The following is a 17,823-nucleotide window of genomic DNA, read 5'->3' as shown; positions in this document are numbered from 1 at the left end:
TGTCTCCTTTTTTGGAAACAAGTGAACGGACTGACTATTTCTTTGATCGGCTTGTTTCTGTGCTTGTTTCTGTGAGGTGCGTACGTCAGCCCAACGCTTGTTGCATGCATCTGCATCTGCCCCTCCTAAGTGTACGACAGTCATAAGGGGTATGGATGGTATGGATAGCATCTGCGTGATGAAGCAGTAAAAATTGCCATTTCCCTGTTTGTGTTACCCATTTATGTGTGTTGGTGATTGGGTTGAGTTTGTTGATGATCGGAGGAGGCACGCTCAAGTGGTCATTCACGTTCTCATCCTCATTCTCACTCAACATCATCTGTTTGTACTTCACTTTCCCTCATCATCACACCCCATCCATCCTCTCTCTACTACCCGTTGCACCTGTCAGGATTGTAGAACACTGTTGTTACAATATACGAACTCTCGCCATCACACCATTCCTCACTACCCCTTCCTCCACTTTCTAATTACCCTAGATTTCCGAAACAACAACAACAACAAAGACAAGACCGTGAAACTGAATCAACAAAGAAACATCCATCATATCCTAAACCAAAAGACACTCACGTCTTTACATTTCCCCTTTCCTTTCGTTTCACTTGCTGTTATTCCGACGCGACACAATACGATACATATAATAATAAGAAGAAAGAAGAAGAGGTCTGCTGGATTCAGACTGATACTCAATTTTATCATCATCATCATCATCATCATCAATAACGTCACCATCCTTTCATTCGTAACCCACTTGGGTAATATAACACAATCATCCTTCCTCCCTTACATCGACATAACAGAATATAGTACAAGACAAGATGTCGATATATGATACAGAGTTTTCAAGAAGGATCAGATCATCTGTACCTCAACCTCCTTCGCCTGGTTCACCTCGATACGATCTCCGATCGAATGGGAAAGTGGGTAATGGAGATGTGTTCGGGGATATCACCAGTCCAATGAAGAATGGGTCTGCCTCACCCAGAGCTAGTCCGATGAGTATGGGTGCGAATGTGGGAAAGGGTAAAGGCGTAGTAAGAGAATATGGCGATAGGTATGTTTACAACGTTTTCCAATTTTGTTAATACCTGGTTGAAAAGGAGAGATCCCTTCGGATTGGATTAAATCTTTCAATGATTGACAAAACGCGGTAAGATGCAGGTGTGCTGATGCTTCATATCTGCTGTTACATAGGTTCATCCCCACAAGAGACGGAAGTGATATACATGCTGCATACCAACTTACTGCTGATGCTAATGGTGTGACCGGACAGATGGTGGGCAAGGTGAAAGGGAGGAGGAAAAGTGGTCCTCAGGCTTTTGATGGTGATGTGAGAAGAGGTAAGTTATTTGCCATTCCACATGTACTACGCCTTACTGACTTCCATGTCATTGCTTGTAGAAGAAGCAAATGCAACGTTCACTCAACTACTCAAAACCGAACTCTTTCCTCCGTCACAGTCATCTTCACGAACATCTTCTCCAGCTCAATCACGTAGTCGAACACGACATCAGCAACTCAGACAACCCATGACATTCGATACTAGTAATATTCCAACCCATAATTCCCATTCTTACCCTATATCAGGTGCGGGGGACACTCCTTCCCATCATTACCCCCCTCCTGCAGCTACATCCAGTGGAGAGAGAGGTAGAGAGATGTCACCTGCAGCTACACTCCCACCTTTACCCATGCACGCTCCGTCGACTCCTACGTCAGGACATGGTAGACCACCAGGTGCAGGACCAAGTTCATCTCATCATCGAGCTCATCAATCCCAAGTTGCCTTGACATCCGGTACGACCCGTCCAGGTGTATCCCCACCTAATTCGACAGGTAGACGATCGGCTTTCTCACCGCCACCTGGAGGAAATGCGGTCCATGGATCACCTTCTACCCCTACCAAGAAAAGAATCCTCAACTTCACCTCACCCGGTACGGTCCGAATCAACGGTGGTCTAAGTGGTGTTACTGGATTAGGAGTGGATAGTCTAGATGATATGAACCACCCCGCATACAGTCTCAGTCCGGTAGGAAAAGAAAGTCAAAGAATGTTACTTAGTCCGAGAAAAGAGATTAGATCAATTGCCAAAACACCTTTCAAAGTGCTCGATGCACCTGAATTAGCCGTGAGTTCAGCTAGTATATGCCTCTGTTTTCTACAGGCACATCAGCTGATCAATGAATGAGTAGGACGATTTCTACCTGAATCTCGTCTCATGGTCAGCCTCGAACGTACTTGGAGTGGGGCTCAACTCATGTGTCTATCTCTGGAGTGCTCAGACTAGCAAAGTTACCAAACTTTGTGATCTCGTTAGAGTCGCTTCTGATGGTGCATCAATAGATGATACCGTCACAGGTCTAGAGTGGACGAATAAAGTGAGTTCGCGTGTAGTATATTGACATAATCTGCAACTCATTTGTGTTGTTTTACTTCGACTATTAGGGAAGTACATTAGCCATTGGGACGAATAGTGGTCTGGTCGAAATATGGGATGCAGAATATTGCAAGCGAATCCGAACGATGTCCGGCCACACAGGTCGAGTAGGTGCTCTCGCATGGAATTCACATATTCTTTCATCTGGATCGAGAGATCGAACGATCTTACATCGAGATACGCGAATCCCCGAACATTATATAAGGAAATTGGCTGGGCATCATAAACAGGAGGTATGTGGATTACGATGGAATCCAGATACGGATCAGTTGGCTTCTGGAGGAAACGATAATAAGCTGTTCGTATGGGGTGGAACGGATAATAAACCGACTTGGAGATTTGGCGAACATCGTGCGGCTGTGAAAGCGATCGCTTGGAACCCCCATCAGAGGGGTTTATTGGCTAGTGGAGGTGGTACTGCAGATAAGAAAATTAGGTTTTGGAATAGTTTGACTGGAGGGTTGGTCAGTGAATATGATACTGGATCGCAGGTTAGTTGACGTTTTCTCTGTACTTTACCTGACTACAATCTATTCTGAAGCATTTGGTTGTAATGATCTTGGTCAAGCTGACATATTGTTCAATGTTTATTAGGTATGTAACCTGATGTGGTCCCGAAACTCAAACGAACTCGTATCAACCCATGGATATTCCGGCGGACCCGTATCGAACCAAATTCATATATGGAAGTACCCCTCGATGACTCAAATAGCCACTCTCACGGGACACACTTATAGGGTGTTGTACCTCGCTATGAGTCCTGATGGTCAGACGATCGTCACTGGAGCAGGGGATGAGACGTTAAGGTTCTGGAATGCTTTTCAGAAAAGTAAGAATGAGGCTGGTAAAGGGTTTGGTGATGGTATGGGCGTGTTGGCTAAGATAAGGTAAATAAGAAAAGACAGATGGAGGATGAAAAGCACAGTCGGAGCACAGTGCGGTGTGACAAGGACATTCTCAAGGTGAAGTACATGTGTATAATCATCATTCGTTGTACTTCTTTCTTTCTTTTTCATTTAGTGGTTGTTCGAGAAGTATTTTCCTTTCCTTGACAATTGTGTTATAGATTATATCAATACTGTTCATATCGTACCGTCTCATGTGTTTTACTTACTATACGCTCTACGAAATATTATGATGACTTCCAAGTACAATGCATGACATGTCCCATTTCAGATGGTATGAGATCGGTTGATTCCGGGGATGACAATGACCTCCACTTGAAAAGTCCATCGAGAAATCATCGATCCTCTATCTTCTTTCTGGTCGCATTCCTAACTTGTTGGTAGCTCGCATCAGGTCACACTGCTATTACCGCGATCACATTCAACAAAAGATGATGCACCGCTAGTGTACCTTCCGTCCGAATCAAGCGACTCGACATGCCTGGGCCCCGGAATATAACGATCCTGGGAGGTGGTCTCTCAGGCTTGACAGCCGCATACAAATTATCTCGTTCCTCGATTTCCGGTCAGAAAATAACATTGATAGAATCTACAAATAGAGTCGGAGGTTGGATCAACTCTACCAAACATGAAGTTGAATTTCAGAATCCTGATATTAAGAGGGAGATGATCAAGGGGGAAGTGACGATTGAGAGTGGACCTAGGAGTATAAGACCTAGGGGTAGTGAAGGGGCAAAAGGGATGTTGAGGTTGGTGAGTAATCTCTTTAGTGGTTCTCGGAGAATCTCGTCGTATCATATTGTAAGGTATGGTGAAGCGATATAGCTAATTTGTCCAATCCTGACCGTAATATAGTTAAAAGAATTGAACCTTACTTCATCGATATTACCAATCCCATTCTCCCATCCAGCCGCTAAAAATCGATACCTCCTCAATACTTCTACCTCATCTCTAACCGCTTTACCAACTTCACCTTTATCCATCATATCATCAAATTCACCATTACTCAAAGGTCTACTACCTTCGGCACTCAAAGAACCATTCCGACCTAGACTCAATGGTTTTACAGACGAAAGTGTAGATTCCTTTTTCGCTAGGCGATTTTCACCTGATATAGCTCAGAACCTAGCTTCAGCTATGGTTCATGGGATATACGCCGCGAGCTCAAAAGATCTATCAGTCAGATCGGCTTTTCCTTCATTATGGAACGCGGAAAAGGAATATGGAAGTGTCGTACTGGGTATGTTGAGAGGTGGAACTGCAAGTAAGAAAACCAAAGATGAAGAAGATGAATTAGGAGAACTGGGAAAAGAAAGTAAGAAATGGAGTTTGTACGGATTGAAAGGTGGTTTATCCACTTTGACGAATAGTCTATATGAAGAAATACAAAGAAGTGGGAATGTGGAGATCAAATCTCAAGAATCAGTGAAAAGTATATCAGTTCAACCTCAACAAGGAGAACAGAATGGGATGGTAGAAATCGAAACGACAAAAGGAAAATATACGACCGATCATATATTATCTGCCTTATCATCTTCTACCTTATCCTCAATTCTTGCTCCCAATCAATCACTCCCTCACCTCGACGTCAATCCCTATACCTCGGTAGGAGTAATAAACTTGGTTTACCCCCTTCCACCTTCTCAGATCCATCCAGCAGGATTCGGGTATCTCATCCCCCGATCTTCAGGATCCCTCAATCCCTTTGGAGTTTTGGGTGTGATATTCGATTCTACCGCTATACCGCTCTCTACGGACGTGAAGGGAGTCACCAAATTGACTTTGATGTTAGGTGGTCCATATTGGTCGACATACGATCCCAAATTAACTCCTCCAAAGACGAACGAAGAGTTAGTTAATAATGCCATACAGCATTTAAATGGTATCTTTCCCCATTTGGAGGACGTACAACCGATATTGAAATTAGGCAAGATACATTGGAATTGCATACCTACTTATACTCTAAATCACGGACAACGTTTGAGGGAATTACATGAGAGTATACAGAGTGGTGGATGGAATGGGAAATTGAGTCTGATTGGCAATGCGTATGGAGGAGTGGGATTGAACGATTGTGTGTATTCTAGTGAGAGTGTAGTGAATGCTTTAGGCCAGGGGAGGAGTGTTACGGGATTAGAAAGGTGGGAAAATTGGGAATGAGTATATGTTGTAAAGCATAGAGCATAGCTTAATTTCATCTGAGACATCACGTCAAGAATTCCCCCTAGATTGCGATGCATACACGTACTCGATAACATATGACTGCTTAATTTGATTGTATTTCCTTCTCATGGATATCCGGTATTTAGTAATCGATACAAAATACAAATTACAATCAAGCTGCATCCTCATCGAGTATGAATCGTTAGATCTTCAATATGACAAGATATGATAACCTGATGACTACATACTAGACTATAATTCTACTAAACATAGATAAATGTAATCACTGTATTATTTACTTATTCATCCGATCATCTGAGGAAGTTTGACTAGGTTGTTGATGATGATTCATTCCATTCACTTTACCCAAAGTCGACAGATCTAACCTCTCGACTGTATATCCTCCATTCATCTTCTTGACAGTTACAGGAGCAGTCTTGATTTCATCCACGGGACTCTTCCCTCCATTTCCCAAATTCATACTTTCCTTTCTCGATGCTGGTGCCGATGTAGAAGAAGGACTTTGTTCCATGTCCATATCCATTTCCATGTCGATATCAACATCGTCTTTACCGAAAATATCATCTAACAAATCACCTTCCCCAGCATTACCCTGCGATTCAGTAGGCGTCTCGATAATCGTTCCACTAGGTGTGGGCGTATTGATCGTACCACCTTCAATTTTCAGATTATTCCGTGAAGAAGTCGATGTAGATGTCGGTGTAGATGTAGACGATGCATTTGGATGAGGGTTAATTCGACGCAATTTTCCTTTTTCCTTTAGTCGTTTCAAAACTTTATGAGTAAATTCTTTAGTAAAAGCTTTCATCTTTGCTTTCTTCTCTTCTGATAAAGTTGGATGTCGAGTAGTCGAATAGCTATGTCCCTTTCTCTCTTTCTCAACTAATATCCCAGTACACTGCCAACATAGTCCTTTATTAGCTACTACAACCCTCGACAGAAAAAAACACTTGTTAGTAAAGTAGACTCACCTCCTTGGCATATCTCTTAAACGTATCATGTTCCATCTGTTCCTTGTATTTACTCATACTTCTCACTACAACCTCTCCCACAAGTTTAGTCAACCTCTTCTCCTTCTTCGCTTCTTCGTCTCCCTCATTGTCACTCAAATCATAATGCGATCTTTTCTGCCTCTTCCGGCGCTCATCATCCTCGATTGTAGCCATACTACCCGATCTGCTGGACTCAGCAGCAGGTGATTCGGAGGGAGCAGGGTTCGATACAGCCGATTGAAGGTTCTGTTGAGCCAGAGCGATGATAGCATCTAGTTTCAGTCGATCGGAAGATTGGGACACGGGCAAGGAAGGTCGGGGCGCAGGTGCAGGAGGCGGAGGACGCGGTCGGTGAAATGAAGGGATCGGTATACGAGGTCGAACAGGGGCAATGTCCAATTGGATCTGCGTGGTGTTCTCCCATGCATCGGGACGACGAGGTGTGGATGTGGAATGGGAAGCTGCCTCAGCTATCGTAGTAGTACCAGCTTCGTCCTCGGCATCAAGCTGAGTTTTAATTCATCAGTCGTATTTCCCAAAACGGAATGCCGATTACACTCACAGTAGCTAGCTTTTTGACCCGAGGGATCTTGTAAGACAATTCAAGAGTAGCCCAGTATTCAAGCAACTAACACCGACATCAGTATGGGGTGTTCTGTGATAGATCCAGATTGAGAGCAGCTTACCTGCTTGGCAAGCTTGCTTATCCCCTCATCCTGACTATCCTGTAACTTCTTAACTGGCTCTTCGATATTGGAATCTTCGATCTTATTTCGTATCTGCAGTTTCCATTTACTCATACTTTCGAGGGCCTGCAACGTTTCTCAATCAGCTAACCAACAAAGATGTGTCGAGATGATTAGCTACTCACCAGCAGAACAATCTCCCTATCATCTGCCAGTTCGGCCAATACCATACTCATTAGACTGAAACCGTGCATTCTACCAAGTTGCCTCTGTACGGCGGGTTCTTCGGTCATCTGCGATATGATCAGCTTGGTCACGCTGATACGCAAACAACGAAGCTAATCACCTTTATACGCTGTAACAACCTAGACATCATAGTCTTATTCTCCATCGACTGACGCATGGCAGCTGCGACTTTCTGGACTTCTGGCTCTTGGATTGGGCGTAAAGTAGGCTATCGATTGATACGCGATCAGCTACGCGTTTCGCCCAAAATTTGGAAAGATAGCTAAACTCACCACGAAATCTTCATCGAGTTGACGGGATTTCTTCTTCTTGTTCCCCTTCATACCACCCGCTTCGACCTCATCGGTAATACCTAGAGCTGTAAGGAGTAGAGCGAGTCAGCCTGACTTGCTGGACGAGTGCTAGAGACAGAGCAGCGTGGTCTTGATCACTCACCATCAAGGAACAGGTCGTTCATCGTACTCAAGCTGACATCCGTTTGTGTCTTTCCACCGATCGTTCCAACACAGTTGGGTTCACCACAGTAACAGATCTGGGCATCGTGACTGAACGAGATGTCAGCCGAAAAGATCTTCTTCGATACAGCAAATGGTGAACAGGTTCTTCTAGGTCTATCTGACCATGATGGATAGGACAGCAGAACTCACCCATATCGATCGACATTGTAGTTGAACGTTATCTCTTCCCCCTTCACTACATCCCTCTTGGTGAAGATACCCATACGTAACCTCCTGCCTACCACCCATTTCTGTACTTCGGAATTTGGATTACAAGAATGATTGGCAAATCTCCCTATACCACCTTTTTTCGTAGCGTCGATGTACTGCCAAAGCGTATATTGGTAAGCATATGACTTGCCAAGACTTCATATAGCGCGGCTTGTCTATCCTATCCAGTCGGTTCTCGGAACGGAGATATAAAGTATAGTTGATATTTGAAATGCAGCAGCAGAACTCACCTCCTCCTTCTGCAACATCATAAAGTAGAAATGCCTTATACCCTCATCCGCATACTGCTGCATCCGCTTTCTGAACGTTTTCTCAGCCACCACTTCACCTATGTATTCGTATATAAGGGTGTTCCTGGATGATGAACGAAACCGCATATCATGAGCTTTCATAGATCTCTTTGGAGGATGTGAAGGATTCGAGATGTGACACTTACGAAGGTATATCCGATCCAGCTCTTAATCCAAAACCTTTCTTCTCCGTCAAGACCACTTCCACATTCGCATATTGTTTTCTACTGAACCTATTAGACGGAATTCGAGTCAGCCGTGGTATACACTCGCCAACGCATCGTTGACGAGAGAATGAGTACTCACTGTTGATTATGACAGTGTTTACCTGCTCTACACTCCCCAGCCAAACATTCAATGAACAACGCCCTATTTATACAATCTGAATCTGGTCCGCAGGGATCTGTGTCTGGGTCGTCTAATGTTCATATATCAGCATATACAATCTCTACTTATATCAGATCATCACATCATGAAAGAGATATGTTGCATATTCTTGTAGACTTGCTTGTGGGAAAGAAAACATGATCAATCGTCTTGTAAGGAGACTCGATCACTTACGCTTATCGTAGACACAATCACAAACCATCATCTCATCCTGTTCCCTCGACAACCCCAATCCTTTAGTCTCATAATGACATTTATCCAAACTGACAAATGTCTCATGAGCCTCATCCCACGCAGTAGGCAAATCATCTATTAATTGTATTTGGGGTTTTTCATCTTTCACTTTTTTGGGTCTCCCCCTCCCTCCTCCTCCTCCTCCAGTCGTAGGAAAAGGCGAAGAAGAAGAAGAAGAAGATGTTTGTGGTTGATCATCGCGTGTATGAGTACGCGATTTAAGGTCTTCTTCACCTATGACTGATCTTGGTGAACCCGTCCCAGAAGTTGTCGTGGTTATGGGTATTTCAGGTTTTCTATCTTCGTCATCCGCTTTGAACAGATCTTCAAGTGTACTTTCCTGTACCTGCACGATAGAAGGTGTATCTAATTCCATATCTAGTATATCATCTTTCTCATCTTTGACTGATAGCTGTAGAGGGGTATCTTCTTCACCCATCTTGTTGGGTTTAGTTATTTACTATTGTGATTGCAATCGTACTTTTCGTATTATTGCCGCTCAAAGAAGGATTCGTCTAACTCCGTCTCGTCTAGCTTCATCGATAGTGATGTATTTTTCTGACCCTGCTAATCGGTCCTAAATCGATGTCGAAGATGACGGTGTTATCGAAGTATGATTTCAGATACAAATGGATAACAAAGGTAGAGACAATGGGAGAGATGAAATCACGAGTTTGTTTAAGATCGTAATCACCAAAAAGTCGAAAGTTAGGGAATCGACATTAAAAGCATAAACATTCCCATTCCCCAGTCGCGATTAAGCAATCACGCGTATGTCCCACCATCTCATGTTTGAGGATGCATGGCACTGCATTCATATCAGTAGAGGGTATGCGAAGGGGCATGATCATGCAATGCATAAGGGAAGACGTAATGTTGATGCGATGCAAAAGAAAGACCTGGATGGGATCTATGTTACAACTCGACCACACCAAAAGAAACTAAGAAACAACCATCTATCTCCTCTCTATATGACACGAACCACTCTTATGATCTATCGAACTCCTCAACTGAAAAAGCTTTTCCTCTCTCTTCCAGGTGTTCCACTACCAGGGCTCTTAACAGGTGTTCTCATCTCTATCTCATTCCGACTATACCATCCGCCTCCAGGTCCAATCGTATCTTCACTACCTTCTCTAATCTTCCTCTTATCAAATCCATCTTCATCTTGATCCTTATCCCAATTAACTGAAAATTCCTCTTTTAGATTAATCGTACTTAATTTCTTACCCAATTTCCACCATTTCTTCTTTCCCCCACTTCCACTTCCACCTGAACTTTCTGACATTTGGCTGAGAGTAGGCGATTTCATCGATGATGGATTCGGACTTGTCATAGGAGACATGTACGATCCTGAAGAATTTCTCTGCATCCGTAATTTCAGTTCGAACGATTCTGATCTTTCATGTCCCAGTCCTTTCCTATCTCCAAAGGAAGAAGAGGGATTATCGAATTGAATTAATTTTGAAGTTTCTCTAAGTTGTTCAATCGACTTCATACTTCTCAATCTCGAACTGGGCAATTCCACACCATTCTTATGACTTATAGGTGTCTTTTCTTCATCCTCAGTCAACGAAGGTAATAATCCCTGAAGTTGAACTTCATTCGCTTTGATCGTATCTACGACGGGTCGAGTTGGTGTGGGCGTAGGTGATTTTTCAATTGATCGTTTCCTTTCTATCTTCTTTGGTAAATCCCTAATATCTTTGATTGTAGCCACTCGGTCATCTTCATCATCTTCCGGATTTGTCGATGGGATGGCTCTCTTCTGCTTAAATGCCCAAGCATCACTATTCAATTTATAATCCGTTTCTCTCCCTTTCAGCCATTCGAAGAAATCCATCGGTAATTCCCTCAATTTTCTTTGCTTCGGTAATGACCATCCCATAGGTCTAGAAGATGAGAAACTAGATCTGGAAGGTGGTCTCGAACTTCCAGATCCATCAGATATAAATGGACTGGCAGGTAACAACAAGTTTCTATATGCCGCATCTCGAGGTGGTGAAGCGATAAGATACGTGTTGTCATTAGGTAAGACAAAGGGTAGCATGTATCGACTATCTAATAATTCACCTAGACATTCGGGTGCTGATTGAGGTACGAATTCACCTAATGCTGTTGAACCGTCGAACAAAGCGTCGATAGGCGTAGAATCGTCTATGATGATACCCTGCAGAGATACATCCGACATCGATGGTCCTCCATGTGAATGACTGGAACTATGATCGGATAGCGACCCATGGGATCTCCTTCTTTCAGCTTCTTGTACACTGAACTGAACTCTGCGTTTCTCCCAATCTTTCTGGAGTTGAGCAAGGTATTGACCACATTCCTCGTTCATCTTCCCTTCGTTCACTTCGTACTTGTAGTCTCTGACTGCTCGTCTCATCTGCAATGGGTTGATGGCTCTCATATTTTGCATAGTACCGATCAAAGTGTCGAATTCCTTGATCTGCGAGAGACACTGCAACCACTGAAGGAGCTGACTGACAGGTTCTAAGTGCTTCGTAGCTGTTTGGACCGGGAGACCGTTCGCTCGTACCCAATCGTCTAAAGCCGTTATATTCATCTTGATCTGGAGAGCTTTTGTCCGGCAAAGGTATTTCTTCTGTGCCAAAATCCGGTTGAATAACTCGCAAGAGATCCAAAAGAATATTTGAGAGAAGGCTTGAACCACTATGGCGGGATTAACTTCGTATAGCTGAAGTATGAGGTGAACTCCGGAGAGGATATCTGTTATTCGAGAAGGATTCATTTCGACTTCCACGGTGGGCGTCTGCGAATGTCCAGATGTACCACTGATATTGGATTCATGTGATATAGAGCGAGGAGTACCAGCCCCGAGTCGAAGATCGCTCATTGACTGATGTCGGTTCGGTGTACGCTGCGGTGTACTAAATACAGAGGAGGAAGCAGGAGAATCATGGATGCTGTTGACTTGACTGGGACTGGGAGCGAAGATGGAAGCGGCTCGAGGTGTTTCGCGCTTCTTTTTAGGTGCGAAGGATCTGAAAATGGACCATTCACCTTCGAATCGGATATCGTTGAAATCTTCTAGTGTCTCATAATCGAGAATTGCAGCGTCGAGGTAGATGTCGATACGTCTCTCAGCAACCCGAATGATAAATACTAATCACCGAGTAAGCTGGACGTGACAAGAAACGCTATCGTAATATACTTACCATGAATCGCGTTGATCAATTCCTCCATCATACCTAACAAGCTCATCTCTTCACAAGCAGCATTGATACCCGGGTCAGACTTCAGTAGGTGAAGCAGGACCGACGAGTTGTACGCCCAAAATGCAAGATACGCGAGGTTTTCGACATTGTTCTGCCAGATATGTCAGAGATGCGCATGATTTATCAGATCTGGTCATATCATACTCACATGTACACCTTCTTCGATAGTTTCAACAACACCTTCAATCAGCTCCTCCAACCACCCCTCATCGCATTTGTAATGAGCGAATCTAGCATACAGGTAAAGTGCATTGGCAGGTAACGATCGTTTTTGTAGCGGTTGGCATACAGGCGCGTAATTCAATATGAGAATACCGAATATCATAGGCAAGTGTGATAAGGGGAATACCAGCATATTTGAATTGAGGTCTAACTGATTCACCTGGTTAGTCGCGAAAAGATAAGATGCGACAAGTTGTCAGTCATATAATGTTCCATGTGGGGCTGAGTGATATTCGCTTATAGTATGCTCACGTTAAAATCATCTTCATCCAATCCATATTCACTCTCATCATCATCCTTTCTTTCCTCTTCGAGATCCAACTCATACCCCATCCATCCCAGACCACTATCATCCGATGGAGTCTTACTCTCCCGTTTCGTAGGCAATGGTTTGATCAACAACTCCGGATCCACATCGACCATCCTCGCTCTTTCCCTAAGCCAAGTTTCCCTTTCAACTTCCAACCGATTACGCCTCTCTTCTCTTTCGATAGCCTCCATCTTGAGGGTGGCATGTCGTCGACGCCTTTCCAGCATTGCTTGACGAGCTGGTGGGAAATGAGGTATGAGTGCAGTAGCTGTTTTAGGAGTTGAGGATGCTAGGAATAACGCTACGTCCTCTTTATCTGGCATACCCACTATGAGATCTAATGGTGTGAGACCACGATTCGTCAGAGCGTGGGGTGAGCTGCCTCGAGATAGGAGGAAGGATATGAGTGGTGGGGTTGAAATCAGTGCTGCTAGATGTAGAGGTGTCCATCCGGCTACGAGCAACACGCAAAGTATACATCAGCTTCATATGAGGCCTGACGATCTCAAGATTTATCGCAGCTGATTTTGAGGTGATCAAACGCACTTCTATCTCTCCCACCTCGTTGCCCCACTTCCAAACCCCATCTACCGACGATGATCCTAACGCATTCTTCAGTCTCCTGTCTACCACAAGAAGCTTGAATTGCCATCCCCACCAATCCCCATCCTTCTTCATCTTCCAATTGCTGAGCTTGAGCATCAAGTATATCCGCCTGAGTATACATACAACATATCAGCATCGTGATGTCTTAGGGTTCAACTGCACTTACCCATCTTCCTTCTAATCCAACTAACCATCCAATCAACTCAGAATCACATCTCTCCACGCCAAATTTCAGTGCTCTCCTCAATATCAACCCTATCCTCAACTCCCTACCTATCTCACCGTCGTCGTCGTTATTAGGGGATTCCTGAGCTTGGAGAAGAGGAAGGATATTTTCGGGCGATGGGTCGGAGAGGAATCGAGGTTCGGGTGGTCCTCGTCTATGTGATCCTGATCTGTATACATATTCGCGAGTGGTAAGTTAGCTAGATTCCACCGTCTAGAGAAAGGCCAGCAGTGCGAAGGCAGCACTATTCACCAAGACCCCTTCTGTTGAATAGGGTAAGACAGAATAGGTAGGATGATAAGACAGTACATACCTCTTCAATCCACTTCTACTCCTTACTCCCTCAACTCCTGTTCCAGTAGAAGAAGCTATACTGGCTGTCTCAGCCTGTAACCCCCTATGATCAGGACTTGACATCGTCAGATCGATCAATGGACTTTCAGGTACCAAGACATGTGATAACTGGGGATTATGAAGTGGATTAGGTGAAGCTGAAGCGATATGAGGTGAATGTGAAGAATGAGGGAAAGTAGATATCGATGTCATCTTGTTACTGTACCCATGTATCCTTGAGTCGTTGTGGGTCTGTCTGTATGGTGTTTATGTTTGATCACCGTGCGTTGATCTTTGTTCGTTCCTCATGCGAAATCTTTCCTCTATACAGTTGTAACGATAGCTGTTTGATCTGTCTTCATCAAGGTCGTATAGCAATGTCGAGATGTAGATGGTGGCTTCTACACCTAGAAGTATCCCTGTGATTGGTGGCGATGGCGATGATACAGTGACACCTTGACAAAAGCTCGTTTTGTTTCGACTTGACTTGAATCACCTCGAAGTCGTATTGTCCAGGACAAAGAAACGCGTTCGTTACACGCGTATGATTTTCGATCGACCGTGACGCTGGATACAAGGCGAAAGACAGAGTAGAAACAGTCTTCACAGTGCTGATACCGGTGTAGCCTTGTGTACCGTTCTGACGGATGATGGATACGAACTTCCTTCTCAGTCTGCAATTGGTGAGGAAGATAAGCAAAGTAAAGCAAAGGTATGAGGAGGTGGGATCTACATGTGGCTTGATTCTATCTTCTCCACGTGGATTCAACAGGTTTTTTACCATATTCGGTCTATCATTCACGGGCCTTTATCCTGGAACCAAACAAGCTTACAAGATACCAGGCAACGTCAAGTTATCAAACGTCTATGGCGACTATACGATCAAACTCGTATGGCTAAGCAGCAAGGATGCTAAAATAGGCCATGCTACAAGTCATGAGCGATCGCTTTCTCCTCTTGACCATGTCGCCAATAACGATACACAGGATGAGAAAAGACCTTTCAATTTCATCTCGTAATCAATTCTTGTATATATTCGTACATATGTTTATAACTTTGGATAAAAGTAAAAAAAGAGAAAAAAGAGAACATCATACCATATCATATATAGATAAAATCAACACACATGATACGATTAGAAACTAAACAGAAAAAAATGAGCGATGTATAGATGAGATAGACTATATAAATCTATAATAAGGGAAAAAAAGGTAGATATGAAATAGAGATATAGAGACTAATGATTGTATGAACCATTAGACTGAGAGTGAGAATCGGATTGACCTTTGAGTCTGAATTGAGCAAATACCGGTATATGACTGTACCCAAATGAAAATCAGCATGTCATGGTTTCAATATGAATGTCAGTGATTAGATGGAAATAGAACTCACTCGGATGGGAAATGTGTGTTAGGGAACCCAACGCATTTATCCAGATATTCTCTATCCACATCACCCAATACACTCGTGACCTTCATAGTCTTGTGGGTATAGAAGATATAATCTATAGCAGCATCAAAAGTAGGTGTAAAATTGGTCATTTTCATCTCCCCAAATGACGCGCATGAAGATCTCAATGCTAATCTATGTCGTAGACCTTTGTTGGTGTATGTACCATATGTATGATCCATGAAATCTTCATGATCTGGGGGTATTTCTCCAGTCGACAAATAGTCATATACTGCCGATCCACTCAAAGAGTTTAGATCAACACACATGATCAAAGGTATATCCCGTCCTTTTTCTGATCTTTCGTATTTGGGTGGTCCTCGTCCAAGGTTATATTCAGGATCGGAAGATAACCTAGCTGGTAATCTTGAGAAATTTTCAACGATCTTTTCTAATTCTTCCATTAACATTCCGATTTGAACCAGTTTCACATCTCTATATCGATGGTCCCAATAGATATGCGAGTTGGCAACTAACAGCCTAGCTCCGGAAGCTTTGAATTCCAATGCAGCTACCACAGCTATATTATCTCGGGACATGACTCGGTTAAACATGTCTTCAGTACGCATATCGGTCTTGCTTATGGCAAGTTGGTTGAATTCGACCACCTGAGCTTCGACAAGTTGGAAACTGGATCAGAGCGAATCAATAATCAGCGTTTCGATCACCGCTGCTGCGTATTTCATCACACTCACCGATCACTCTTCCAGAACGTAGCACAACCATCTACAGCCTTCTGTTCGTCTGCAGACATGGTCCTGGCTCTTGATCGTGGGTAATGTTGACCTTCATACCCATGTCTCTTCAATTCAGGTAAGAAGTAATCCGCATACTGTTCACAATCTATCTCTTGTAGACAGACGATATCCGCTGAAGCTTGAGCAATCTCATTGAGGATCGCTTGTTTCCTATAACCCCATTCTAACGCCCAGCTTGGGGTGTAGGAATATGTGGTACCAGGTGCAAAAGAGTGACAGAGGATATTGTAAGTCAAGACTGTGAATGATTCTTGTTTACCTGACGAAGGTGATGATATATCCGGTTCAATCTCTATCCAATGTCTTTCAGGTGGTTCAGGTCCAGGTGGGCAATTATCCCTCATGTGATGGATCAGTCCACTCGTCCCTTCATCCGCTATCAACTTCTTCAACCTATCATCTAAGGGATTACCTTCCACACCTAGAGTTTCTAATTGATACAGAGTTCCCAGTTCGAAGGGTAAAGTCGTAAGGTGATTATCGAAAAGTAACAGATCTTTCAATTTGCATAGTACACCAATTTCAGGTGGGATCGACGTGAGCTCGTTGCCAGTCGCATCGAGTAAGGTGAGTTGGCGTAATCGGGATATGGCAGATGGTATGGTGGTAAGAGCGTTATGGTTGACATATAAGGAAGTGATGTGATCGAAGGAGAATAAAGCGGTTGATAATGTTTTCAATCTGATACCACCCAAGTCCAGACCTGTCCACGGCTCAGAAACTCGCTCTTCTTCTTTATCATTTGGTGCAGGAGGTTGGGCGGGTGTAGCGGGATCAGCATGTTCTGGTCCAGGTGTAGATGATGGATCCGATGGAGGAGGTGGGGGAGTTACACCTCTATCGGAATCTGGTCGAGTGACTGAGAGTGAAGTTTGTTTACGGTGAATACCATTCAAGGCGATTGATTGAGATGAGGTGGGTCGGTTGTTAGGATCGGTGATAGTGACAGCGGAAGGTTTATTGGTAGCTCGAGAGGAGATGGCTGCAGCTCTCGCTCGATGATGAGGTGATGATGATAGTCTGGATGCCTGTTAATCCACCAGAAAACGTTAGTCCGATTTATTAACTCATACGAGAGGGTTACTTACTTCCGCTCTTAACAATTGATGTTGCCAGAAAGCCGTTAAAGGCATCGAAGGTTCATTTCTAGGTGGACTGTTCTGTTGACCTGCTCCCCCAGCACCTCCAAACAGACTCATCCCACCATAACCCGACGGACCATGGGTATTTCCTGATCCTGGTCCAGCTACACCCAGTCCACCACCTAGATTAGAGTTCCCACCGAAACTTGGATGATGTTGTCCATGACCGTGTAGGTGAACGTGGTTGGAATGCTGATGGTGTCCTCCATGCCCACCCGATGGAGGTGGGAATGCGCCTCCTCCTCCTAGAGATGGGTATCCTCCAGGTGAAGGTAATGGCATACCTGAAGGAGTGAATGATGGATGTGATGGATGTCTCGCCCATCCTCCTCCTCCGCCCGAGCCTAACCTGTTATTCCCACCGGTATCTCCATTACTGTCGTGATGCTTTGACGCTCCTCCGCCCGATGAGGCGTGCGATGTCTGTTGGTGTGGATAAAACATC

At 43.9% G+C, this 17,823-nt stretch overlaps 5 protein-coding genes across 5 annotated transcripts; 2 read left to right on the top strand and 3 right to left on the bottom strand.

Annotated features, from left to right (window-relative positions):
* Positions 1-818: 818 nt before the first annotated feature.
* Positions 819-3,329, top strand: V865_001990 (uncharacterized protein; the record flags this gene model as incomplete). The annotated part of the gene is made up of 6 exons (XM_066225802.1): positions 819-1,054; positions 1,195-1,340; positions 1,402-2,129; positions 2,194-2,379; positions 2,447-2,929; positions 3,033-3,329. The coding sequence occupies 6 exons, from the start codon at positions 819-821 to the stop codon at positions 3,327-3,329; spliced, it is 2,076 nt and encodes a 691-aa protein (XP_066081899.1).
* A 491-nt stretch (positions 3,330-3,820) lies between these two features.
* V865_001989 (protoporphyrinogen oxidase) lies at positions 3,821-5,503 on the top strand (the record flags this gene model as incomplete). Its single annotated transcript, XM_066225801.1, has 2 exons — positions 3,821-4,096; positions 4,199-5,503. The coding sequence occupies 2 exons, from the start codon at positions 3,821-3,823 to the stop codon at positions 5,501-5,503; spliced, it is 1,581 nt and encodes a 526-aa protein (XP_066081898.1).
* A 298-nt stretch (positions 5,504-5,801) lies between these two features.
* On the bottom strand, positions 5,802-9,529 carry V865_001988 (uncharacterized protein; the record flags this gene model as incomplete). The annotated part of the gene is made up of 13 exons (XM_066225800.1): positions 5,802-6,425; positions 6,499-7,026; positions 7,082-7,147; positions 7,206-7,331; positions 7,391-7,498; positions 7,552-7,659; positions 7,724-7,809; positions 7,887-7,996; positions 8,099-8,274; positions 8,410-8,533; positions 8,616-8,702; positions 8,776-8,887; positions 9,031-9,529. 13 exons carry the CDS (start codon positions 9,527-9,529, stop codon positions 5,802-5,804), a joined length of 2,754 nt encoding a protein of 917 aa, XP_066081897.1.
* Positions 9,530-10,096: 567 nt separating this feature from the next.
* V865_001987 (uncharacterized protein) lies at positions 10,097-14,242 on the bottom strand (the record flags this gene model as incomplete). Its single annotated transcript, XM_066225799.1, has 7 exons — positions 10,097-12,219; positions 12,273-12,423; positions 12,481-12,714; positions 12,807-13,318; positions 13,411-13,579; positions 13,637-13,865; positions 14,010-14,242. The coding sequence occupies 7 exons, from the start codon at positions 14,240-14,242 to the stop codon at positions 10,097-10,099; spliced, it is 3,651 nt and encodes a 1,216-aa protein (XP_066081896.1).
* Positions 14,243-15,266: 1,024 nt separating this feature from the next.
* Positions 15,267-17,822, bottom strand: V865_001986 (uncharacterized protein; the record flags this gene model as incomplete). The annotated part of the gene is made up of 4 exons (XM_066225798.1): positions 15,267-15,348; positions 15,422-16,108; positions 16,174-17,264; positions 17,325-17,822. The coding sequence occupies 4 exons, from the start codon at positions 17,820-17,822 to the stop codon at positions 15,267-15,269; spliced, it is 2,358 nt and encodes a 785-aa protein (XP_066081895.1).
* Between the last annotated feature and the right edge of the window lies 1 nt (position 17,823).

The sequence above is a fragment of the Kwoniella europaea genome, chromosome 1, assembly GCF_036810445.1.
Source record: "Kwoniella europaea PYCC6329 chromosome 1, complete sequence".
In the NCBI taxonomy this organism is placed as follows: domain Eukaryota; kingdom Fungi; phylum Basidiomycota; class Tremellomycetes; order Tremellales; family Cryptococcaceae; genus Kwoniella; species Kwoniella europaea.
This window is presented reverse-complemented; position numbering and strand designations above follow the sequence as displayed.